The sequence below is a fragment of the Episyrphus balteatus genome, chromosome 1, assembly GCF_945859705.1.
Source record: "Episyrphus balteatus chromosome 1, idEpiBalt1.1, whole genome shotgun sequence".
NCBI classification, from domain to species: domain Eukaryota; kingdom Metazoa; phylum Arthropoda; class Insecta; order Diptera; family Syrphidae; genus Episyrphus; species Episyrphus balteatus.
Genome location: NC_079134.1, coordinates 7,003,305 through 7,031,141, shown reverse-complemented (window position 1 = coordinate 7,031,141; position 27,837 = coordinate 7,003,305). Strand labels below are relative to the sequence as shown.

Genomic DNA, 27,837 nt, shown 5'->3' with positions numbered 1-27,837 from the left:
AATTTTTTTTTTACTAAAATACTTTTTAATTTAATTTATTATTAATTTTTTTCCAATTAAAATTGATGCGGCTATAAGGTTTTTTAAAAAAAGTCCCACCTTACAAATCAAATTTGAAAAAAAAAAAAAAAAAATAACTTGAACATCAAATTTGACAGTTTTTTTCAAAGTTTAGACTTTGAAATTATATTTCACAAAAAGTATTCTCGAAAACTACTTTAATCAAAAAGTATTTGAAAGAATGGAAAATAAGCTTTTAAAAAAGCTATTGCACGGTATTCTATGACTTTTTCTTGATTTTATGTATTTTTTTTTTAATTTAAGGTCAAATTTTCAGAAAATTGCCCTTCCCACCGGAACAATTTTTTTTTAGGTTAAACTGAAGAACTATTTTTTAAAATAAAGTTCACTTTTTATACAAAAAAAAAACATAATTCAAAATTATAGGTTTTTTCAAATTTACCTATTAATATTTTGTCCACTTACTTAATTTCCTGGAGAAAAATAAAAATTTTAATGGAAAAAAGTTCATAAAATTAAAGAAGTCTGTTAACTTTAGTTACAAAACCAAATAAAGAGACAAAAAATGTCTTATTGTTAGTAGAAGTAATTAATATCACAAATCGACCTATTCTGCCCCACTGGAGACAAGCAAGACACTTCCAACGATACCTCGTTTCTCAAATTGTCATAATTTGTTCAAAAGTTATGAAGGAAAAGATGAACCTGCATATGCATACCGATAACTCGCCTTTTAGATCTTGTTTATTTCAGTAAAAATACTTTACATTAATTGCTTAAAAGTTGTTGTCTATATCCATTTCAACAGTTATAAGTGTTATGGTTATGGAACAATATTGATGATTGTAAAATGGTGACAATTTCTAGAAACGTAAAATGTGCTGGTAGTTTATACAAAGGATCAAATTAATATCAAACTTGTTGTCAAAATTTCACCCAATCTAGCTACCCAACTTCGAAAATGTGCTTTGAGTTATTAAATTTACTATACTACAGTAATGTGCTCTCAAATTTCAAGTTTACTTCACTCAAGGTCTATACTCTTTACAAAAAGGATTGAAATATATTTTATACATAACTGTATAAAAAGTTAAACGTTTTTTTTTTAAGTTTATACTTTGAATGAACACTGTGGTTTTTTTCTGCCTCCAAACTAATATGCATCCGTTTATTTTTAAAACTTATTTTTTATTTGTTAATACGCAATTTTTCGCATTCAAACCAAAAGGTTTTTTTTTTATTTTCTGCACAAATTTGCGCGGTCAATTTTGTGTGTTTTTGATTGCTAGCCACAAAGTTTCCCCTAACTCTTGTGTTTAATTAAAAAAACCAAAACCGACGATAGAAACATTAGTGGTGGTTAAACACTTTAATGAATATTTTTTTTTTCTTTATTGTTTTGGTTTTAATAAACAATTTTTCAATATACGCATTAAAATTGAAAAGTAAACAAAAAAAAAATGTAAGCTAATGCGTCATTATGTAGAATGGAGAATTAAAAGCGGCGGCGAGAGTGTTAGCCAAATGGACATAGCGCAAAAGTTAAAAATAAAACTAGAAAAAAAAAATGGTAAACAAATAAAATTCTAAATAAAAATTGTGTATTTTTTCTCTTTTTTCAATCTGTTTTTAAATTAGTCTGTGATAAAAAAAAAATTAAGAAAAAAAGTTCAAAAGCCTCGGACTTGTATCTATTTTCGTTCTTTATGTGTCACTTTGAAATTGAAATTTGTTTAAATTTAAACATTTAAATAAAACATTTATACCTACATATAACTAATGCCGCCATACATTTTGAATTTCCAATTACTGTTTAGGGTAATTTATTTATTAGTTTTTTGTTGTTGTTTTTTAATTGAATTTATATTAAATAATGCTTTATTATGCAGTAAGGTAATGTTTTTTTTTGTTATTTTTTGCGTTACAGACAATAAAATAATAGTTTATAATGTTTCTAAGTCAATTTGACTTTATTTTTATAACAATAAAAAAAAATAATATGTATTTTATGCATTAATTGCAACTTCTCGTATAATATTCATATTTGTAAAATAACCCTGTCTGAATAAGACAAACTGGTGCATTTCCATTCAAATAGAAAAAAAAAGTAGCATTTTATGTTAAGCAATTGGTGAAAAAATTCCTATACCAATAAAGCGAAAACAAAAATAACATTTTGGTTATTTTTCGCTGCACCAAATTATAAAATAATGTCATCTGTCAAGTGAAAACTGATTTAATATTCGACCCTCTACTGAAACCGGCTACTAGTCTAATTGATTAAATCTTAAATCTACAAATAACACTATTAGACTTATAAAATCCATCAATAAGACTGTCTATGTTAGTTGGTCTAATTTCTTATACCATTCAGATAGACAAAACACAATATTTTGTATATTACCTCCGATTTTTTTTCACTTCATACCTCCTTAACATTCAAATACCTTCAATTCAATATTGATAATATAATATTTACTGAGCATAAAATGTATTTGCAATCGACACCTATCATGACATAATCAATTGGTCTAAAAGATTGTGTGCTAATCAACATGATGAAATAGCAATATTTCGATGTTTTCTTTCTTCGCATGACAGGAAAATGTAATAAAAAATGTATGATAGCTAATTTTTATGATACAAGCAATTGGTCTAAAAGTTTATAAAAAGTATATACTAAACAGAATCTTGATTTGTGGTACATACTTAATTTTTTTATAAATTTCATCTACTGGAATTCCAATTTTTGAACGAAATATGTATCATAGTCCTTAACCCAGTTTATACCAATAGAAGATATATATATATACCAGTTTAAAATCAGATTTGTTGGTGTTTTTTACGGAAGGGACAAAAACACTCTTATGAACATATCTAACACAAAAACCATGTTGTAATCAGTCTGGTATATGTATTTGTATATTCTCTGTATTTATACCAATCAGCTTACTGGTCTATAATTACATAAAACAAAAGTATTTTAAAACTGATTTAATGATATAAAACTACATTGAGGAGCACTTAACTAACTCTCTCAAGATTTATATCCCAAAATGTTTAGCCTTAATAGTTTATACCAATTAACTAGTTGTACAAATTAACAGGAATCTGCTTAAAATAATAATTCTGAAGCCTGTTATAAATATTTAGTGTTGCAATCATAAGTTTTTATGGACTTCCATAAGACCCATTTTTACAAATTATAATAATTTCAACATCAGAAGCATTTATTATTAAATTAACACCTGAACACCCACTCCTTGAATCGGTTAACCACAAACACACACACACATCTAAAAAATAGATCCGTAAAAAAAAAAAAAAAACGCACATATTATCCAGCCACCCAAGCCCAACTTCAAATTGCTGACATAATCACTTTCAATGTTGGCCCATTGCATTCAATTAACCTTCCATAAAGTTTTCTACCATTTGTGGTCACAACTTTCACATACCATTGGCATCATCATCGTCGTTGGTCGGGTAGATGTCTATACTCCCAAAGCCATCATAAGTTTATGGGTAAAGTTTTGGATAATGCAGTGTGGAATGGATTCTTCGTAGAGATGTGACCAAAGCCAGATGTCACCCTCTCCTCTCTAACAACTAAGGTGCGAGACCTTTATAATCCTCGCTCGAACTGATGTTGCTTCTGCAACTGACTGGGACTACGAGTATGTGTGTGTCCAGGGAGGATGAAAATATTCTGCGCAATATGGAATCAATTATTTGGTCACATCATGACTATCCTCCGCCCACGAATGGTTTAAAGACAAATAAAAACCATCATGGGAGTCCGAACATTAGGACAGAAGAAAGAGAGGACGAATACGACGACAGACGACAACATGAACTTGAACACTTTATTACCAAGACGTGACGCGCCTTTTGAGTCTTTAAATTGCAGCACGCAGAGACACCTTGGAGACTTCCCAAATGACATCGTCGACTACAACGACGACAAGCGACAACTATGAAGACAGACGCAATGAAAAGCCAAGCTAGCTAACAGGGGAAATGGCGTTAGGAAGTGCGTCTGACAGTTGTCCGAATCTGTCGTCTATGAAAATAAATTTCATTAATTAATATTCGGATGATGTACTGCTGCTTTGTTACTGGCCTGACTTCTACTGGCTGGGGCAGAGAAAAAAACATGCACATTGTGCCCTTTGCAGAGCTGCGGGCTACGGATAATTAAATTGTTTGCGAACTGGACAAAGTTCTCTTCTCTCTAGATGCCTTTCTATATTGACTAGCCTATACGATGTATTGGATCGGGTTGTGTTTTTTAATAATAATTGGGGCCACCATATGGATGACATCAAGTTGTTGGAATACTGAATATGAAGAACAATATGGGAATGTAGCGACATTCTTTTCTGGTCTTGCTGTTTTGTATTGTACAATTTTGTTCATCGTCGTTTTTCTTTTTTAGACTTCAACTTCAAACGTCATTGTTGTAATTTCAGAACCTGAATAGGAAGGCTTCGAGCGGATGTCACGTTAATGGCTATGGGGTTTTAAAACAAGGCAAATTTTGTGTTGTATGGTGTTGATATTAAAATAAAATAAAAAAAAAAAACATTAAAATATTAATAAAATTAATATTTTCATGCGGGAGCTGATGTAATGTGTGTGGTTTTATGTGGTGGCTTGGTTGGACACCCATTTATAGAAAGGCACTGGCTAAGGGATTTTAGATTAGATGATAAGCTCGTTTAGATTACAAGATTTCTGTACAAAAGGGGTAACAATGAATGAAGCCGCTTTTTAGATTTTTTTTTTTGTAATTAAAATTACGTGATCATTGATGACAATTATGATGCGTATTTCTATTTTTGTTAGAAGATAAATGTGTTTTGTTTTGATATTTATAAGAATTTTTATTTGTCAGAGTTTTTATTTCTGTTCCTAAGCACATGAAAAAAATATCGTTTTCAATTTGCATCACAAATGTAGATATAGGTTCTAAAGGCCTAAAATCTGACATTGGTAAAATTACTTCTTCGTTTTAGCGAATTTATTTCAAGCGGAAAATACAGAAAATGTTGGTCAAATATTAATATTTTTGAGTTTGCGGTTTTTATAGTAACCCAATGCGGCAATTAATTGGCCAAAAAAATTTTCAAATTGACCAAGGATTTAAGAAATAGATGGTTTGTCATGCTAACTTTATACGATATGAGGCCAAAAACAGTTTTTAATTTTTTTTGAAAAAACCAAAAGCGCGGCAATTTTTTTGAGTTTGCAGTTTTTATATTAACCCAATGCGGCAATTAATTGGCCAAAAAAATTTTCAAATTGACCAAGGATTTAAGAAATAGATGGTTTGTCATGCTAACTTTATACGATATGAGGCCAAAAACAGTTTTTAATTTTTTTTGAAAAAACCAAAAGCGCGGCAATTTTTTTGAGTTTGCAGTTTTTATATTAACCCAATGCGGCAATTAATTGGCCAAAAAAATTTTCAAATTGACCAAGGATTTAAGAAATAGATGGTTTGTCATGCTAACTTTATACGATATGAGGCCAAAAACAGTTTTTAATTTTTTTTGAAAAAACCAAAAGCGCGGCAATTTTTTTGAGTTTGCAGTTTTTATATTAACCCAATGCGGCAATTAATTGGCCAAAAAAATTTTCAAATTGACCAAGGATTTAAGAAATAGATGGTTTGTCATGCTAACTTTATACGATATGAGGCCAAAAACAGTTTTTAATTTTTTTTGAAAAAACCAAAAGCGCGGCAATTTTTTTGAGTTTGCAGTTTTTATATTAACCCAATGCGGCAATTAATTGGCCAAAAAAATTTTCAAATTGACCAAGGATTTAAGAAATAGATGGTTTGTCATGCTAACTTTATACGATATGAGGCCAAAAACAGTTTTTAATTTTTTTTGAAAAAACCAAAAGCGCGGCAATTTTTTTGAGTTTGCAGTTTTTATATTAACCCAATGCGGCAATTAATTGGCCAAAAAAATTTTCAAATTGACCAAGGATTTAAGAAATAGATGGTTTGTCATGCTAACTTTATACGATATGAGGCCAAAAACAGTTTTTAATTTTTTTTGAAAAAAACAAAAGCGCGGCAATTTTTTTGAGTTTGCAGTTTTTATATTAACCCAATGCGGCAATTAATTGGCCAAAAAAATTTTCAAATTGACCAAGGATTTAAGAAATAGATGGTTTGTCATGCTAACTTTATACGATATGAGGCCAAAAACAGTTTTTAATTTTTTTTGAAAAAACCAAAAGCGCGGCAATTTTTTTGAGTTTGCAGTTTTTATATTAACCCAATGCGGCAATTAATTGGCCAAAAAAATTTTCAAATTGACCAAGGATTTAAGAAATAGATGGTTTGTCATGCTAACTTTATACGATATGAGGCCAAAAACAGTTTTTAATTTTTTTTGAAAAAAACAAAAGCGCGGCAATTTTTTTGAGTTTGCAGTTTTTATATTAACCCAATGCGGCAATTAATTGGCCAAAAAAATTTTCAAATTGACCAAGGATTTAAGAAATAGATGGTTTGTCATGCTAACTTTATACGATATGAGGCCAAAAACAGTTTTTAATTTTTTTTGAAAAAACCAAAAGCGCGGCAATTTTTTTGAGTTTGCAGTTTTTATATTAACCCAATGCGGCAATTAATTGGCCAAAAAAATTTTCAAATTGACCAAGGATTTAAGAAATAGATGGTTTGTCATGCTAACTTTACACGATATGAGGCCAAAAACAGTTTTTAATTTTTTTTGAAAAAACCAAAAGCGCGGCAATTTTTTTGAGTTTGCAGTTTTTATATTAACCCAATGCGGCAATTAATTGGCCAAAAAAATTTTCAAATTGACCAAGGATTTAAGAAATAGATGGTTTGTCATGCTAACTTTATACGATATGAGGCCAAAAACAGTTTTTAATTTTTTTTGAAAAAACCAAAAGCGCGGCAATTTTTTTGAGTTTGCAGTTTTTATATTAACCCAATGCGGCAATTTATTGGCCAAAAAAAATTAAAAATTGACCAAGGATTTAAAAAATACAGGGTGTGTCATGCTAACTTTATATGGAATAGGGTTAACAAAAAATACATTTTATTTTTTTTTGAGAAAACCAAAAGAGATATATTATTTTCGATTTCACGGCATAATTACGGCAATTAAACTTTAAATAATTAGCGAAAAAAAAATTCAAATTGATCAAAAATTAAAATTTGTCATGCTAACTTTATATAAAGTTAGCATGACAAACTTGGTTTACCGATTCTGACTAAACTAAGCGCGCGGCAATTTTTTTGACTTCACGGCATAAACACGGCAATTATGCGGCAATTACTGAGCCAAAAAAAAATTAACTTTTCAAAAGTTGTCATGCTAAGTTTATACGGGTGCGAAAACCTGACAAAAAGGATTAAAATTAAGTTCAGATTCGGTCTTCGCAACCAAAAAAACATCTATTAAACATACCTAGTCGCACTCCCATTAAAATTTTTTTTGAGTACAAATAAGGCAGGTACTCTTTAATCTTGCTTTCTATCCCAAATGCAACGTTTTTACCAAATTTTGTTCGGGTGACCCATCAATTCTTTTTTCATAGATATTTAAGATTTATATGCTTCCAATTTCAAAAATAACATAGTTGCTGGATTTGAATTGCGTACCATTATTATTACCTATTTTTTTTTATTACACCCACATTATTCACTAAACGTAAAAACGTTGTTTTTTAATAAAGTTCATAGGTGCCATTTATAAAATGATATTATGGGACTTATCGCGAATTTTTCTTATTAAAAAAAAAATAGAAAACTTTTCCACCTTACGTATTTTCATATAGGTACTGATAGATTTTTGGTTTCTGTTATGTATATGAAACATTTTTACCAATTTTGTCAAAATTTTTGTGGTGCAAATTCGGAATTTCATCATTTCTTCAAAAAAAGAAAAAACATAATTTCACTCAAGATAATTTTGTAGACTCTTTAAATTCTTAGTTCTTATAAGTTATTACTATAACGAACATTTTTCACCAAGTTTGAAGAATTAACAAAATTTATGTGAGCTTTTATGATACCTTTCTCACGCATAACTCAACCCCTCCAAAAAACACCATTTCACCAAAAATATTTTTGAGAACTTTATGGAACCTATGTCCCTGTTTTATCTAAGACCTTCATCCCAAATTTCATCAAAGTTCCACAAAGTAGAATCTGGCTTCGGTTAACAAATTTCCTTACTAGACCAGTCATTTAGAACATCCTAGGTGGCAGAAATTTCATTGAAATTTTCTTTTTTTTTCGATTTTTTGGCTTATACCTATTTTCTAAAAAGTTCATTTTATTCAAAAAGTCACTAGAAACTAGTTAAACAAAAAAATTTGCTTTAATTAGAGCTCAATCATAGCTCTACAGTTCCAAATGTTCTTGTAATAAATCATTCCATAAGTTGTAAATTTTTCTGTTCTCTTCTGTTAGCCCCTTTGCTATGGTTACTGAAATGGAATTGCCAATACCTGGCTAAAAGTGTAGAGAGATAGGTTGATATATAAAACAAAAGGTGGCCTTGTGCTCGTTATGTGTATGAAATATTTTCAAAATCGTTCATGGGAATGTCGAGATATTTGAACCAAAAAATGGCTGGCAATAGAATAAATACGTGATAACGTCTTATAAATCGATGAACCATGGCAGCCACCACAAAAAAAGTGACGCCATTTTCTAACGTTACACTCTCGCACTTTCGCAGTGCGGCAACAAATTTCAATTCAAAATTAAAAATAAACTATTAGAGATACAAAAATCTTCTAAAGCTTATTTGAAAGATAATAACCTAAAGCTTAATCCAAATGAAGGACTTTTAAAGATTCCGTCATTTAATAGGGTAAACAGAGGTAAAACGGAAAGATGAAATTTGGGCTAAAATCTAAACGCGAAATCGTAGAGAATTGATTTTTTTTTTGCTATAGGGTAACTTCGGGCATTATGGCGCACCGGGCATTATGGCGCACCTCTCAACTACCATACTTCCAATACTCGCATTTAAATAAAACCAATGCAGAAACTTTGGCCTTAGTCGAACACTAGCCTTGTGACGATCGCAGGTCAGTGCTATTATTTTTGTGCCAAACAAAAAAGAAAACAAAAAAAATATACCGGTTCTGGGTTCCAATATAATATCGCTTTGTTTTTGTTTGTGTATCTCGGTAACTATACAGTGCACGTGTTTGTTGTGAAGAGTGGAATGCAGAGTACAGTTTTGGTTTGGTTATATCACTTGTTATATTTTAACTGAAGTAAGAATTGTGTTTAGTTTTTGGAGTTTTGTGAATATGTATATATTTTGCAATATGGCGCAGATGTAATAAGGGCATTATGGCGCTATATTATACCCGACTGCGCCATAATGCCCTTATGTAAAACTAATTTCAAAAGTATCTCTGCATTTTTTTAAATTTGAAAATAACCTCAATTTAACGTTAATTTTATGAAACTTATTTACAATTATATTTCAGAAATGCTGAATATACGTAAAAAAAGTAAAGGGTTCCGAAGTAAATGGGGTTCGCCATATTGCCCGTACATAGGGCAATATGGTTTTTTTTGGACTATTTTTAATTTAATTTATTTTTTGTTAAAAAGCTTGAATTTTTATTCTTAAATAATTTATTCATGTTACGTTTTTATGAAATTTAATTAAAAAAAATGATTGAAGTAAAAATTGTAGTCCGTAGTAAAGTTATTTGAGTTTGTGCTTAGGTATGCCATAATGCCCTAATTTACCCTAGATAGATGAGATTAATTTAAAAATAACGGCATTTAAGAAAAAATTCTAAAAAATTTTGAAACTAAGTTATAACGTTTTGTTTGAACGTTGTACACGTGTTGGGGCTATGACAAAATGATGATTTTGGTAAAGGAATTTCTTTTTGACAATTCTAAAGATGCCAGGTGAAAGATGAGGGGAAAAAAATTAAGAGTCTGATACGGATTTTTTTCCAACACTTTGCGTTTCGAAATATGAATTTTTGAAAAACACTTTGTTTTTAAGGTGTATTTTTGGGTAATATTTGATTTTTAGCTTTTTTTTGGAGAGTTCAAAAAATCTCAAACTTATAAAACATGTAGGACAACATGGCCTTATGGATACATGTGCAATAGCTTGGAAACGTTTAGTGAGTTTTGACTGAATAACGAAAGAAACAAGTTTTTAAAAAAACACGTTTTTTGAAGGTTTTTAACCGATTTTCATCGTTTTTTATTTTTATCTTTTTTTCTTTAATAGATACAGGAATAAAATATATGGAGTAATGATAGACCATGACTACGACTATATTTGTGCGAAGTTTCAATCATTTTCGTAAACACAATTTTGAGATAACGGTAAAATAAAATTTTATAATTCAACAGGTTATTACTTTTGACCAAGAGCAGATAGAAATTTTATTAAACTTTTATGAGCATCCTTTCATTTGGTATATAACACATAACGGTGGACTAACTACAAGCTACACAATGTTAAATCAAGAAACTTGCGAAAAACCTCAAAACACACTTTTTGCGCATTGTAAAAATTTAAAAATGGTTTTATTCTGAAGAAGAAATACTTGGCTTTTAAATTGCATAATTTTTTTTGTAAGCTTTTAAAATAAAAAAATTAATATAATGTGAAAATAAAAAAGGTTTTTTTTTAGCTTTTTCTTGTAAATTATATGATTGTTTGAAAAAAGTAAACGCTTCAATCGACTCATTTTAAACAAAAGCACACAACCTATTTTCTGACGACGTTATCACGTAAAATCATCGTCCGTAAACCGGCTTTACAGACAATCTCTTTTTTTTTTTAAATAACTGATCTTGGCGATGCACATGACATACAAAAAAAAAACTGAGATCACAAAAGATTCTTATAATCTTTGGGATAAAAAAGTGTTCGATGTTATTCATTGTAATAAAATTGTTGCCAATTTGGCGGTCATTAATTTAATAAAATATTACACTTTTTTCAATAATCTGCATAATTATTCTTTTTATATGAACATTTAAAAAACTTACATACATACAATTCTTCATTAATTCTAATTGTAAGACATTTTAATCAACACAATATGATACAAAATGTATGGCTATACATACTTTTATTCTCTTAAATAAATACACACCTATTTTACTAAAAACAAAAAATCAAAAATTCAAGATCACGATCTTCTTTTTTCTTAATTATTACCTTCAAAAAAAAAAAAAAAAAACAAAAAAATACAAAATAAAAACCTAATTAAAGTGAAAAAACAAAATACATTTTGGCATTAAATTTGATTAAAATGACCTTGCTTGCCAGTTTTTGTGAATTTTTTTTTTCATTGCCAGCAAAAATATTCTCTTAAATTTTTGGGGATTTCATTTTATTTTTATTTATAGATCTTCATTAATGATAAATTTCAAAATCCTATTAGGGATTACCTACTGATAAATAACCTTTCAAATTGATTTTCATCCGGCAAAATACTTAATTAATATTTAGTCAAGAATATAAAAACATTAAAAAAAATAAAAAATAATACAGATTCAATGCCATTAAACAATATTGTATAGTTACATCCATAACAACAACATTTATTTAAAACATACTACGCGTTGTAATACTCTTCTTGTCATAGATGAATTGGTTTTAATTTATGCAATTAAACCAGCAACCACACAATATTCAAAAACCCCAGCCACATTCGCACTTAAAATTAATTAATTAAACCATTTTCATTTGCAAAATAAAATAGAGGTACTACATCTGGCATTTTTAAAAAATTACAAAAAAAAAAAAAATAAAATAAAAATCACCACTCATCCCAACAAGCAAGGGCAAATATTTGCACAATTAAAAATACTATACAAAGTAAAACCTAGAATCACAAATACTCATACAAAAAGTCATAGAGGACTAGTAGCAAAAAAAAAAAAAATATCTCTATTGTTTTTTTCGTCCTGCAATTTGAACATTCGTTTCGTGTATAACGAATCAAGGATAAGGGTCCTCTTCCTATAGTCTAAAGAGTTTTTGACAAATTCTTTGGAATTTACCTGTAAGCTGTATAGCAAATGCACAAGGATTATGTAGAAGAATGAAGGTTTAAAGTCATTATTATTACTCACACACACACACATTCAAATTGTAGATGTTCATTTTCATGTCCTATATGAAAAAAACAGGAAGTTATTGTTAAACATGGGAAAATCCACAAATTATATTGTGCTTCTAGTAAAGTAAGAACTCAGTGTAGACATTTTCAAAAAGCAAAACTATACAAATTACAAATGTCTGCCTAGAAAATCAGAACAATAATAATAATGCCTCTTGGGTTAGGTTTCCTATACACTTTGAACAATGATATCATCATTTAGGGTTGTTCTCTCTTCATGTACATTATATTGAACTCCCACTCAGGATGAAATTAAAAAAAAAAAATATTTGAAATACCTCAACTTGAAGTGAGATGTTCTGTGCAGTGCATCTGATTAATTGCACAACAATATTCTCCAGACTAAGAATGAATATGCCAGACACAGCAAACAGAAAGCACTCAATGGCTTTGGTCATGCAATGGTTGCCACTTTGGTAAAATGTTTCGATTTTTACATACTTCAGAAAACTATCAATTTCAAAGAAGACAAAGACATATTGAAGAAGTTATGTAGGTAAGGTAGGCACAAAAATGTTCAAACATTTATTTTTTTGTAAATTTTATACTATCGTTGCATATTTTGTGGTGTTTGAATGCAATATAACTCTTCAAATAACTTATTTCTATTGAATTTATTTCGTAAATTGTTTTATAGGACTAATAAATGGGACAAAATTGCAATCATTTTATTTAGAATGAAATAACTCCATATAGAAACAATAAGCAGGAATACAATATGTTTGCATATAATTAGGATTTGAACAAAATATTTGTGAAAATCTGATGTAATCTGATGGATTGTAATATTTTAAATATATACTTTGTGAAATTGTGACTATGTAGAGTAAGAATGTGAAGAGAGTTATTTAGTTGGTTTCAAAAATTATTCATTAAAATTATTGCATACATTTTTGAGTAAACTAAGTGAGTGATTTACGATGATATTTTCTGTATGTTGATAATGCTAATAAGTTTTTCTAATTTAAAAGTTAAGTCTTATGAGAATATACAGACTTAAAGACATTATATTACATATGTATGTGTATGTTAATATGAACATGAAGTAGATTTTAGCAAGGTAATGTAAAGTATACTTTTGAGAGGTTAAAAAAAAATAAATATCTGTGTTTTGCTAGTTTAAAGCAATTTCCAATTTTAATGCTATTTTCTTGGGTTTTGGGTCTTGTTTGTTTAAATTTTAAGAGATTATATTCTTACTAGATAGTTTTTTTAAATAATAATTGCATATTTTTTGGTGATTTAAAGATTTAAATGATACAATTTTAGTACTTACCTAAAGTTGAAAGTAGGTCTAAAGTAACTCCAAAAATATAACCTCAAGCCAGAAGACTATATTAGAAATATTTTATTAATGCTGCTGTTGGCAAAAATTACATTCATTTGATTTTCCAAAGAAGCATTTTCTAGATATGAGCAAAATCATGGCTTTATTTTGTTCTTTTGTATTTCGATATTGGCATAAATTTAAAAAATGTTATCCTGTTATGATTTTTTGTTAACGAATAAGAACAAAACTTATTAAAAACGAAAAAGCTCAGCTTCCGGATAGAAACGAATATTTGTATAGCTATTTCTAATGGCAATTAATCCTCCTATTCGTTCCGTATTTATAAAAATTAAAGAAAAAGAGCTGATTTTTGAAGATTTTTTTATTTTTCCCTTTATTTAAGGTTAGAATTTTAGTCCAAACAAATTTTTAACTTTAACTCACTTTAAAACATTCTAAAGTTATGAGTGTTTTTCGAATCAAATTAAAAAAAAAAAACTAAAAACCGACCAGAGTTGCCGTTTTCTCAGAAATTTACCCATGGATTAAGTAGCATTAATGACTGAATCATACTTTTATGACAAGGAATTAATTCAGCAATAAAAACTCTTGAACGAATTTGTTCCCTTCAAAAACAGGGTAAGAATTTACGGAGTTTACAAAATTGTGAAAGGGTGTTTTTTTTTAAGATTGATACCAAAATACTGGTGACAAAACTTATAACCCAAAGAAAATTGATTTTCTGATTTTTATTTTGTTGAAATAAGAATAAGCTATTTATTGGTATCAAAAACAATGAAAGAGTGTTTTTTCGAGCAAAGATATGTACCTAAAGCTTTTGAACGGAAATTTTATTTGAAGGTAATTTTGTTTCATTCAATCAAAAAACACCTTTTTTACCGAAAGTCTCATTTCCCGTTACAAATACAACGTCTACACTAATGTTTTTTACGATTCATCGTGTTTTTGGGACTTATTACAGAATATCATCATCATTAAAAAAAAAACAATCCTCTTCACCCAAAATTTTGTTTAAGAATAATTCTCTTTATTCTTCGTCTCAATCCCAAATATAACGTTATTACATAAAAAAACACCCTTTTAACTATAATATTCTCTTAAACACTTAGGATTCTTGCTTCAAATCTCAAATGTATCAAAATCGCTAGGTTTCATTAGGGTACCATTATTATTACTAAGTTTTTAGATCCAAAAAAAAACACCCTTTTTCATAAAAAAAATGTATAAACTTATTTTATTTGGAATTCCAATGCCAAAGATAATATTATTAACAAAGTTCTTTAGGGTACCATTTATTCCATTGATTTTATCTGAATTTTCGCGAATTCTCAAAAAAACACTTTGCTGAGATTCTAGATGTGGCAACCATACACAAATCATTCTTATTGGAAACTTTTAAAATGTTTGAAGACCATTGTGCAAATACTTGCATTCAATAATCTAACTTTTCAATATTGTGGTCTTGTTGTTGTTGTATGAATTTCCTGCCTTATGGTCTCGTCTTCAAATATTCAAAAAACCCCAAATAACTCATGAAACTATGATGAATTATAAATATCTGCCTTAAACACAAATTCTGAGCAAATCGATTGTCTAATTTTACACGAAATGCAAATTTGTGTGCTAATTGCCTTGATAATTATGTGCGTGTTGATGATGATGATGATGGGGTGTGTGTGTTGTTATACAAAACGGGCCTTAATTGTTGAGTATTTCCATGTGGGTCAGTGAAAATTTATACACATATCACTGTAAGACTGCAGGCATGGCATGCGTCAATCAATTGATTGTTTAAAATGATTTTCAATGATATTTCAAGTTGATGTCTTCTAGAAGGTAGATATACACAAATTGTTTGTTAGTGGCAGTCAATAATATTGTTATTGTTTGGCAGAAGGGGAAGAATATAGTAGACAAAAGGGTGATATATATCTTCTTCGATAGATTGAATGGGGGGTAAATTTGAAGAACATAATTCTTGATAATTTCACACTCAATCACAGAAGTGAGATGTTTAACACATTTGTCAATTTCTATAATTGAGATAATGGGATTAATTAAGACCGGAGGCAAGTATTGGATGGTTTTTCGGAAGAACGAAGAAATCACTGGGAAAGTGTACAAAAATGTTGATAAACAATGGGGTACCTCAAAAGTTGTTAGTAAGTAAACAATTACGGTTCCATTAAATCCTAATCAGCCACTGAAAGAAGAAAGTGTTAATTTATCTAACCACTTTTCAACCATCAAATTACTGTAATCATAAATTTGTTCCTTATACCAACATGAAACTACACCAAATTACCTAAACGTTTTCGCCAAGACAACCACTACCTTTATAAGAGTACCCAAGTCGGTACATAAAAACCAAAATTAACTGACAATAAAATATAAAAAAAAAAGTGAAACCTCTTTTATCACATCCCAAAGAAGGCAATTAACAGTCAATTACCACCAAATAATAATGATGATCCTCCCATTCAGGTTTTTTGTTGATGTTTATATGAAATAATCATTAACCACAAATGTGGCTAGACGTACGCTTAACTCAAAAAATGCAAATTACCCTCCTTGTAGTCGCAAGTCTTATAAGTTGCATCGTCTCAGTTTTATCCATTGACGTAGAAGAGAAAGCCATCATTCGTTTGGACTTTTAACTTTTAATGAGTCCATAAATGATGCGAGAGTTCACAAAACAAGCAAAGCTTTTTATTGTAAACAAAAGTCAAGTCTACCTAGTTTTTTGTTATTTTTTATTTAACAATAATCTTGAAGATAAATTACATTATCAGTCTTGACATATTTCCTTCCTCATTCACCAAATTGAGTTGTCCCCCGAAGTAAACAAACAACAAATGGTTAATCTTTTATATTCAATACAAGTAGCCAAACATGTTGCAAAGAGTGATGAATTAATTATGACATTTAACTTGAACAATCAGGTTTATCAATTAATCGCACCAATTTAAGTCGGTTTTGACCAAAAAGCTATTACCTGAAAAGTTGTAGTTGTCCATCGTCTATCCAACACAGTAGCAACATAAATTATTATATCAACTCTTAAGCAACATGTTGCAGAAGTAGTTTGACTCTTTTTTTTCTACTAAATTGTGTGTAATTGATTGAAAATGCTGTTGGCCTTTTATGGGGAGGCTGAAAGGAATTTCGATAAATCTTTTTTGGGGTTGTTAACCGTAAGACAGACTTATATACATTTAATCATCTTTATAAGAGCAACATTTTTAATTATCTTTGTATACAAGTTGTTTTTTTTATTTTTTAACTTTTTTTGTCTAATGCAAGTTTCCTTTTTCCTTATTTTGTCATTGCAGATCATAACCGGCTCGTTAGCCAACAAAATAGTAACAATACAACAACAACAAAGACACCAAATGGAGGAGTTGGCAGTGGCAAAAGTGGTAGTGGCAATGCTGGTAGTGGTATTGTATCCACAAGTACTCCCTTGCTAACGGCTACAGAGAAGGCTCTTTTAAGGACTAGCAACAACACTCATACGCCACCCTCACCCATTTTGAATAATCTCATTAATAACAAGCAGCAGCCCAATGGAAAATGCATGGTTGGTAGGATTGGAACTCCGCCAACATCACAAGGAGGACATATTGTTACATCAGGGCCAACAACTATCAAGGTAAGTTTTAGTGGTTTCAGTAGGTAGTAGTTATCCCAGGTAAAAATTGGATAATGATGTTGATAATATTTTTTTTTTTTCTTTTTAAAGAAAACACAAAAAGATAAACCTAAGATTTTGGTCGAAGAAGAACTACAAGAAGAAGAATTTGAAGATTTGGTAGAAGTTGAAGACCAAGTACATCAATTACAAAAGAATATCAACAATAATAATACAAATAATAAGAAACTACTACAGCAACGACATTCGTATAATGGTGGCGAAATTGTGGACTATCATCATTTGCCGGAATTTCAATTCCAGGGCAAGGGAATAGCAGCTTTAGGAGTTCTTTTACAGTATTTGGTCTATGATGTAAGTTAAAATTTGTTATTAATTCTTAAATGGATTTGCCTTTTATCCAACTCTCCAAAATTATTAATATCCCATCGCTGAAATGTGCGTCATATTGGAGACTTCAGATCAACTTAGTTTCAAATCAACTGCGAATTTAAGATTTTATTTTTAAGATAGGTATGGTGGCATTTAAATCTTTCATATCGGTCTCCAATTCAATTAAAATTCTTTTGGAGAGTTCATTGAATTCCGAAAAAATTCAAGAAATATATCAGGAAACGTGTTCTTATGAATATTTAGGTACTAACAAAACGTTTTCATGATTTTGCTGTCTTAAAAGAAGTGGAGACTTAATATTATATTGAAATAATGGTTGCTGTCGGGTTATAAACCAAAAATAGACTGTATTTTTAATGTGAATTGAAGCCCTTACATTCCGATGAGGATAATTTATCATTGATTTGGTCTCCAATTTCATATCTAAAAGCTATTGTAACTTGTATATTTGTGGAAATTCCATAAAATTGTTGTAAATTTAAGATTTATCTCAAAAGACAATGTTTAAATGAAATACATGAATAAAATAGCTAGTGAAATTATCAACTTTCCAACAGAATTATTTTTTGGTATGGAATAAGAGAGTAGAGACTTTTATTTATTTAATGAAACAGATACAAAAAAACGAAAACAAACAGTATTCTAGATATTTTTCTTCATTGAGGTCTACAAAAAAGTGGAGACTTTACATTATTTTAAGAAAATGCTTCCTGTCGGGATAGAACCCAGAACTAGAAAGTAATTTTACGTGAATTAAAACCTTTCTATTCCCAATGAGAATAATTTTTGATTTATTCTCCAAATCCATATGAAAAAATCAAGCGTATTAGTGGAGATTCTTAAGTTCTAGGCAATTTAAAATATTTCCCAAGAGACAATATTTTAATGAAACAAATTAATAAAATAGATTGGAAATGCCATTTTTCAACAGAATAATTGTTCTGGTTGATATAGAAAAGTGGAGACTTTTATTTATTTAATGAAATAGTTACAAAAACGGAAAGAAAATGCAATGGTAAAGACAATTCTCTTCATTGAATAAATATTCTCAAAATTTCATTGTCTCCAAAGTGGAGACTTTAAATTGTTTTGAAATAATGCTTGTTGTCGATTAAAAATAAGAAATATACAACTTTTTTAAGTGAATTTTGATAAGAAATCGGTCTCCAATTCTCTATCATATTAGTGGAGATTCCATAAAGTTAAAATCAGTTAAAAATATTTCCAAAAAAAATTAGAGTTGCTGGTATGGTAAAACAACCGAAAAAATTCTCTTTAAGATTTAAGAGAAAACTCTTTTTCTTATGTAAAATAAATTAACGTCTTGTGTGTTAATCGTATAACATGACTAATTGTTTCCATAATTTTTACCTATTGCTAGTTTCTGAAAGCTTCCCTAATTTCATTATCTTTTACTATCAGAAGAATCCAGTATCATGTGGTATCTGTCCTGGTGTTTCAAGAACAATTTTCCAGTAGTTTCCTTTATGATTTACGTTGTAAAACTACGAACTATTGGATTTTTACCCCACACATTTTTTTCATCGTCTCAAGCTGCTTTATAGACCGATTATGTGGGTAAGCTTCGCACTATATACCACAGACATATTTTCATATCAAATAATTATGAAATTTTTCTTCCATGATGAAAACCTCGTATATCCATAAATCAGCTAGACCCAACAACAACCTTTACTTCATTTTTATTAAATTCTCCTCCCATTCCCCTTGAATATTTTTTGTTTCTTTTGTTTTCAACTATGCGCTTCGCACAGAGGGTAATTTTAATTACCAAAAGGATGTGCTAAATCCCAGCCTCATGCCATTACAGATTTGGGAATTTATTACCCAAAGTATCTGACTGCAAGATTCTTATCGTAATTAATGAGCATAAACCAGTAAATGAGAGTAAGAATGAGAGAGAGAGAATAGGGGGAGTGAACGAACAAGGACTATTAGAGCAAGAACCCAGGGCCGCCAGACATTACTTATTTTCTCAAGAAAAAAATGTATGGAATTACGTAGTGCTAGGACATACTATTAGTGTATGGATACTGGCTATCTTGTGCCGACGGCCATTTTACCACTAACAGGTGCTAAAGGTACGAAAAATACGTAGTTACTTTTCTTATTTTCTCAAGGCTGATTTTTATATATGATACTCAGGGAACTAATACATTAATTTTTGTAAGCTGCCAGACCCGTCGGATGGGCCTAACACCTTGCCAGACACGCATTTTAGTATACGGGAAAGTTAGATTTTGTTATATGGAGGTCTGGGTAAAAATTTATAACACATTTTGACTTCAGGACTCGAAAGAGTATCAAGACACGAGTCGAAAACCACATTTTGAACAATCGCATCTAGAGTCATTTGGCCGCCATTTTGTTTTTTTAATAAAAATTTCAATTTTTCACATAACTCATGTATTTTTGAATCTACAGAAAAAAATGTATCGCAAACTTGAAGATAATTTAATTTACTACAATATATGTTAAATTACTTTTTTCGATTATACCTTCGGTTTAAGAGTTAGGGTGGTTTTTTTTTTGAAACCATATTTTCGTCATATCTCTTTTATTTGAGCTTTTTTTAAAATTAACTTGCAGTAAAAGTTGTAGATCTTTTTATTACCTTCAATTATTACATTAACGGTTTTTCGATTTGACCGTCCGTTTTTGATCTGTAGGAAAAAAACTTCAAAAAGGTTGCAATTTTTTAATATAGGAAAAATATTCTAGTACAGGGTAATTTGCATTAGATGTAACAACAACCTAGGCGTGTAGGTTGCACTCAGACAAGAACAAAATCGTATAACTAACACTGCCAGACCCATTCCGACAGCCATTTTTTTTGCCAGACACCTTACACACACAAATGCTAGCTATGTGTATCAGCGCCAGCGCAGCGTGAGCATGTTTGTAAAGGAGTTTTATAACAAAGCGTGTCTGGCAAGGTGTCATGCCCATCCGACTGGTCTGGTAGCTTGCAAACATTTATTGAATTAGTTCCCTGAGTATCATATATTAAAATTAAGCTTGAGAAAATAAGTAAAGTTAAACTATTTTTTTCAAAGCTTTAAGGTGTCTGGCAAAAAAAATGGCTGCCGGAATGGGTCTGGCAGTGTTAGTTATACGATTTTGTTCTTGTCTGAGTGCAACCTACACGCCTAGGTTGTTGTTACATCTAATGAAAATTACCCTGTACTAGAACATTTTTCCTATATTAAAAAATTGCAACCTTTTTGAAGTTTTTTTCCTACAGATCAAAAACGGACTGTCAAATCGAAAAACCGTTAATGTAATAATTGAAGGTAATAAAAAGATCTACAACTTTTACTGCAAGTTAATTTTAAAAAAAGCTCAAATAAAAGAGATATGACGAAAATATGGTTTCAAAAAAAAACCACCCTAACTCTTAAACCGAAGGTATAGGTAATCGAAAAAAGTAATTTAACATATATTGTAGTAAATTAAATTATCTTCAAGTTTGCGATACATTTTTTTCTGTAGATTCAAAAATACATGAGTTATGTGAAAAATTGAAATTTTTATTAAAAAAACAAAATGGCGGCCAAATGACTCTAGATGCGATTGTTCAAAATGTGGTTTTCGACTCGTGTCTTGATACTCTTTCGAGTCCTGAAGTCAAAATGTGTTATAAATTTTTACCCAGACCTCCATATAACAAAATCTAACTTTCCCGTATACTAAAATGCGTGTCTGGCAAGGTGTTAGGCCCATCCGACGGGTCTGGCAGCTTACAAAAATTAATGTATTAGTTCCCTGAGTATCATATATAAAAATCAGCCTTGAGAAAATAAGAAAAGTAACTACGTATTTTTCGTACCTTTAGCACCTGTTAGTGGTAAAATGGCCGTCGGCACAAGATAGCCAGTATCCATACACTAATAGTATGTCCTAGCACTACGTAATTCCATACATTTTTTTCTTGAGAAAATAAGTAATGTCTGGCGGCCCTGGGATCTTGGACTATATATTTAATAGTTAAAGTTGAATACCCTATATCATATTGCTTGCCAAGTAGTGTGGAACCCCCAAAAAACCTTCTTGCTACCACAGAAAAAAAGCAGTACTTCGGTACTACTGGTAGAAGTTGTGTGTATGTAAGTTACCAGGAATTTATATAGTTCTGCGGTTTCAGCTGGGGTTTTGCTGGATGCTGCTAATGGCTGGATGGCTCGCAAGGATTTTAAAACTTAAACGACTAAGTTCAGTATGTTTTGGCGTTCGCGCGAAATGACTTTTTTTTCTTCTTCTTCTTCTTTCATTTTGTTTCTTCTTCATGGTGGCATCATAGTATTTAAGGCTAAAGTTTAATTGAGGTATAGGGTTACATTCCGGTTACAAAGAGTCGCGGATAACTTTCACAGTTCTTTTTTTGTCTTTTTCTTGTTGTTTTTGAGTTTGTTGTTGGTATTATTAAATTTGTCTTAAGGGTGTGACGATAAAATGCGGGTTTCTGTTATTCTTTAAGCAAGAGACAGAAAATTTGTAAAAGTCTTCTTACTGGAGTTAACTTTATTTTAAGGAAATATAATTATAATAACTACTCTAGATGAGTGTCGTGTGAAATTTCCTTTTTGTTTTTGTGATTATTTTGTTTCAGCAAAAGTTTTGGCAACAAGCCAATAAAAGTGATTAGGACTAATTTCATTTGAATTGCTTTTCTTGTTTTTACTTTTAGTCAGAGCTGATGATGCTGTGATGGTGAACTATATCTGTTTTATTACTAATCAAATGGAATTATAGGCTCGTTAGGAGATATTCAAAAAGAGAATAGCGAGACAGACTAATTGATATTCTAAAGTAATGAACTCATGATCTAAAAAAAAGCATCGAGTTTAATTTTGGAAATATAACTCGAAATTAAGAAAAAGACGAAGTAATTTGTTCTAGAAAGTGGAAATTCAAAGAAAGTAAATATGTAAATTATTTTTTTTTTTTAACACAAATAATCAACGTTAATCGAAACAGAAATCTCCAAAACAGTCATAAACAAAGGTCTTTTCAATCCTTCTTTTCCTCGGATCAAGCAATACAAAAAAAACTGCTGCATGGGTTTTTATTAATCGATTGATATCATCAAAGATTCCGTCAAACTTAATGGAGTACTGTCACTATATTATACCTTGATTTTTTCAAAACTAACGATTTCTTCACTCTTTGAAGTTTTCAATGATACCTACATACATAGGTACACTGAAAATTTAACTTTCATGAAAATACAAAAATCGTTTCATACACTACATTTTCGTTGGCCCAACGAAACTTTTGTTGGCTCAGCAAAATTTTCGTTGGCTCAACGAAAATATGTAAATTTTCGAAATATGAAAACTTTCATCACTTAACGAAAACTTTTCATCATGCAGTTTGTCTCCCTTTTTAGAGCCCAAAAATCCATTTCAATGAAAAGATTCATGACTTAAGCCTGGTACGCAGTTAGAGCTAAATTTTAGCCGAGATAAAATTCCCATACAAGTTATCGATAATTTGTATGGGATAAATTTTAGCTCAGCTAATTTTTTTCGATAATTTGTATGGGAGGTAAAAATTAGCGCGAGCAGCGTACCAGGCTTTAACGAAAAATTTCATACTCAACCAACTGAGTGCCAAACGTACAGTTTCAGAATCGTTCGGAGTAATTCCGGACAGTCCCGAGCGATCAAACCAAAACGCTATACCTATGAGAATCGTCAAAAAGAGAAGAACTATCGATGATTATTACTTCGGAAATTGGACCCATGTCCTGATCGTCGCCGTAGTATTGAAGTGCCGTATATGTACGTCATTTTTACATTTTTGGGTAGAGTCAGTTGGGGTAAGTGCGCGCACTTTTCACTTTAAGGCAAAATTGTGAAGATTCTATAAGAGATATCAGAATAAAGTTTTTTACGTTTGATAAACCTATATTTTGGGAACAAAAAAACACAAAAAAAAAGTTTTTTAGTTTAAATATTTCATATGATTATAAACAAAAACCAAATGAAGTCAATGTGCGCACTCTTACCCCAAAGTCAGGGTAAGATCGCGCAAAATCTTGGGTAAGAGCGCGCACATAGTTTTAATATTAATCTTGACAGTTTACGTGAACTAAATTTCTAAAAACTTTATGTTATACTTAGTTAAACAAAACTTTGTTTCAAAACTTCCAAGTTTTCACTAAAATTAATGAAAATATAAAAGAAAAAACAAATTAAGTTCAAATACAAAAACTTAAACTTTATTTACAAAATAAAACAAACAAAATAATATTTCTAATTAAATTAAAAGAAAACTGCCTTTCTTTTTTGAAATTAAGGAATAAAAGCCTTCGTTTCTCAAGATTCAAGTTTGACATTTCTCTGTCTTGTTGAAAAAAGAAAAGTTTAATATGGGAAGAAGTGCGCGCTCTTACCCACAAAAGGACTGCGCGATTTTACCCACAAAGGTACTTTTTTTTCTATTTATCAAATTTATTATAAAATATAAGAAAGTCTAACAAATTTTTGACTTAAATCAAATATAAATAGGCACAATTCAAAAATATATGCTACTTTCGGTATAAAATGCTCCCACGCCGACGCCACACACTTTTCCCGCACAACTTTTTTTTTTTTGTTTTTAGTCATATTTTTTCAAGCCTGTTTTAAAATAAAATGGAGCTGAGCACACACTCCCGAAGGTTATCACTTATTGACGTCTTACTAAGCGCTGATTTCCTCATTTTCAGTTTTATTTTTTTTTGGACACAACTCGAGAAATAAGCAGTGCGCGCTCTTACCCCAAATGACTCTAAACGCATTTTAAAGTTCGGAAGATTATTGCGCGAAAGAACTAACTGCTGGCATTTTTTGATTTTTTAGTATGACATACGCATGGGTCAAAATCATGGAGGTGGGAAATTTCGAGGACCGAATTTTAAAAAAATCAACTTTGTTTTATGATAAAAATTTCATGCTCAAATGTTCGCTTTTGCTATAATTTGTCGGTTCATGAACGGGCAGAGCACAAAAATAAATATTTTTCAATTTACCGCAAAACCTCAAAAATGATAAGGTACTTTCGAAATGGTGGTGATCCCTTCAAAACGACTGTAGAGGTCTAGAAATAGTATCAATGTGAATGATGTATCGTTAAACATATTAAGAAAGAAGGTCTTAAATAAATCAAATATAACTTTATTTCTTGGTTCAGAGACCAATTTCTACAACAACAAAAAAAATTCTTTTATGCATGTCCAAAATACTTAGGCCATAAGTAATTTTTTCTGTTGCTTTTTGGTAACTATTTTTATAAAAGTGTACTCATATAACAGCCATACTAAGATAGGATACTGATAAAAAAATACCCATAAAAAGTGCAGAGTTATGTGTGTAAGACCACATTATTTATTCAGATTCTAAGACCGTTCCCGGAAATGACGTAGTAGCTTCGATTTTTGATCATAATAGCGTAACGGGTACAATGGTTAGCACCCCTAAGCATTTTTTCACTTTGAATTGCGAATTACTCTCGCATTTAAAGATTTAGAAATATGTTTTATATGTAAAATTAAAGTTTAAAGAATTTCTGAATTGAATGTTATTAGAAAAAAATGTTTAAAAAACAAAGATTATTTTTAAAATATTAAAATAGGAAAAAGTTCCCAAAAGGTACAATCATTGGTACCCTCAAAATTGAAGGAAATACAAGTGTTTTTCATGATAGTTTTTATCAAAGTTTAGTTAAAAACAGTTTAATATAACAAAAAATCTTCATTTAACGCAATTAAAATAAAATGCACCACGTACTTGCTCTTGTAGTTCACAGTATCTTTATCTTAAATATCTATTGGAAATTTAAGATTTTGTAGAAAAAAAAATCAAAAAAAAAAAAAAAAATCAAAAGTTTAAAAATTAAATTAAAAATTTTTTTTTTTCAAAAATGTTTTTAAAAATATTTTTTTTTAACATTTTATACCTAATGATCTCTGTAAATTTTAAATAAAATAACTAATGCTTTGATAAAATATATGAACTTAAAAAATATGTCAATTTTCGAAAAACGGCAACGCCATATTTCCATTCTCCGCATTTTTTGAGAAAAACTAAAAACGCAGTTTTGTTGGAATCAATAAGAGTATTCCTCACACCAAATTTGATCAAAATCGTTAGAGCCGTTTTCGAGAAATTTGCAATACCTCGAAAACGTTATATGGGAGGTATGCGTTAAAATGGAGATATTAAAAAAATAAAAAAAACGGGTCTAGGGAATTACGTAATCATCTGTACCAAGTTTCAAGCAAATCCATCCATCCGTTTAGGCCCTAGCTCAATGTACAGATGGACGCACAGACGCACACACGCACAGACGCACAGACCGACGGACGCACAGTGCGGCGACCAGTGGAAAAAAGTCAAAAAATTTGACCTTCTAAAAACGGTTTTGAAGAATGCAAAATTATAGCCAGATGTCTAACTAGATGAAATGTAATTTTTTTTTTGTAAAATGCAACTACAGCAAGCTACACAACCTCTTAAAGGTAACATGTCAAAAGTAGGCCATTTAGTGATGATTTACGAATAGCTGCACCACGGAGTTAAATTGCTCCAATTAAACCGGTTTTTAATTGGATACTCGTAAGAAGGGTAAGCTTAATATATTTTATTGGTTTTTTTTGCACTCCAAAGTCTTAGATCGTTTTAATAACCGGTAAAGTAACGGTTTATTTCTCACAAAAACAGCTTATTTTCAAAGTTCAGCATAATTTTTGATTCACGTGCATTCATCAAAAAAGTTAATAGGTTATAAAGTGGGAAATACGACCTTTCCAAAAAGGTATCATTCATCCGCGTCCACCCGCGTCCCTGCTAGCTATGACTGATTGTTTCAAGCCTTTTTACACACAATTTGTATGAAAAACGCACTTTTTGAGTTACAAAAATAACAATCCTTAGTGTACTTATATGACAAAAACTTAAACCGAAATAAAAAATGTTTTTATACACTATTTACTTGCCATGAGACTAAAAAATAATGTTAAAAGAAAAGATCATACAAATTAGGCTGTTTTGAATTTTTTCCATACTTTACACTGAATCAACGCACTGTGGGACGGCATGACGAAAACCACTTTTTTGATCTTCTCCATCATCGTAATGTTGGTTTTGATTAAAACCTCGATTTTTTTTTCTACACGAAACCAATACTTGCCCTATAGAGCAAGTAAAAAAGTAGGTAAATAAAATGTACGACTGGGTCGTACGTACTGGCTCTTGCATTTCAAATTACATACTTTTATTTTAGATAATTTTTGGAAGTTAAATCTTTTTTTAAGTTTAAATTAAACTAAAAATTATGTCATTTTCGCGAAAAAGAGAAACGTCATATTTCAGCTTTACAATTTTTTTGAGACAAACTAAACACGCTTTTTTTAGAATTTAATCGAAATCGTTGGAGCCGTTTTCGAGAAAATTGAAATATCTCGATAACTTTATATAGGAGATATGCGTTAAGAACGAGATATTAAAATAAAATAAAAACGGGTCTTAGAAATCACGTACAAATCGTCTGTAACGAGTTTTTGGAAAATCTATGAAACCTTTTGAGCCCTTTTGATTCCCAAAGCACGCATTATTGGCACCCCCCTGCCAATAATAAAAACACTACTTTATATGGGACCATGATTATTGACACCCCTTATTAATTAATTTGCATATATTTTTTTATATAAAAACAATTAAAAACATTTTATTTATTATATTATATTATTAAGCTAAAAAAAAATAAATATTCATCCAAAAACTCAAAAAATAATCAAGACGGACAGTTACCAAATTCAGTGTCCTTAGCGGGAACACTGTATTTTTTTGCACTTTTTTCATGAACTTAGAACGGCTTTACTTTTTTACTAATTAAAAGGAACTGAGAATAAAATAAAATAAAAATGCTAAATTGTAGAGAATTAAAACAGTTTATAAAAAAAACATGATTTTTGTTCCTGGGCATAGTAGTTTTTGTGAAATGCTTTATTGCATGAAGGGTGCCAATAATTGGTACAAAAATCGGGGATGCCAACCATTGTACCCCTTACGATATCACCAAAAAAATAAAATTTTTATCTAAATATACCCCAAAACAAGCGTTCCCGGAATGACGATTAATTTAACATAATTTTTTTTGTAAGAGATACACAAATTAATAAAGAATAGTATGTACCTATAAGTGGTGTTAAGAAAAGAAATACCTACTTCAAAATAACTGACTTTAATGTCAATTTAGTTTTTGAGTAGGTATATTAGATGCAATAAAAAAG

At 30.1% G+C, this 27,837-nt stretch overlaps 1 protein-coding gene across 1 annotated transcript in view; it reads left to right on the top strand.

Moving 5' to 3' along the window:
- LOC129905555 (mucin-12) overlaps positions 1–27,837 on the top strand; it is a 312,257-nt gene that overhangs the window by 271,245 nt on the left and 13,175 nt on the right. The window contains exons 6-7 of the mRNA XM_055981045.1: positions 16,828–17,147; positions 17,238–17,501. Of these exons, the coding sequence (XP_055837020.1) occupies positions 16,828–17,147; positions 17,238–17,501 (584 nt within the window). The remainder of the gene's footprint in view (positions 1–16,827; positions 17,148–17,237; positions 17,502–27,837) is intronic.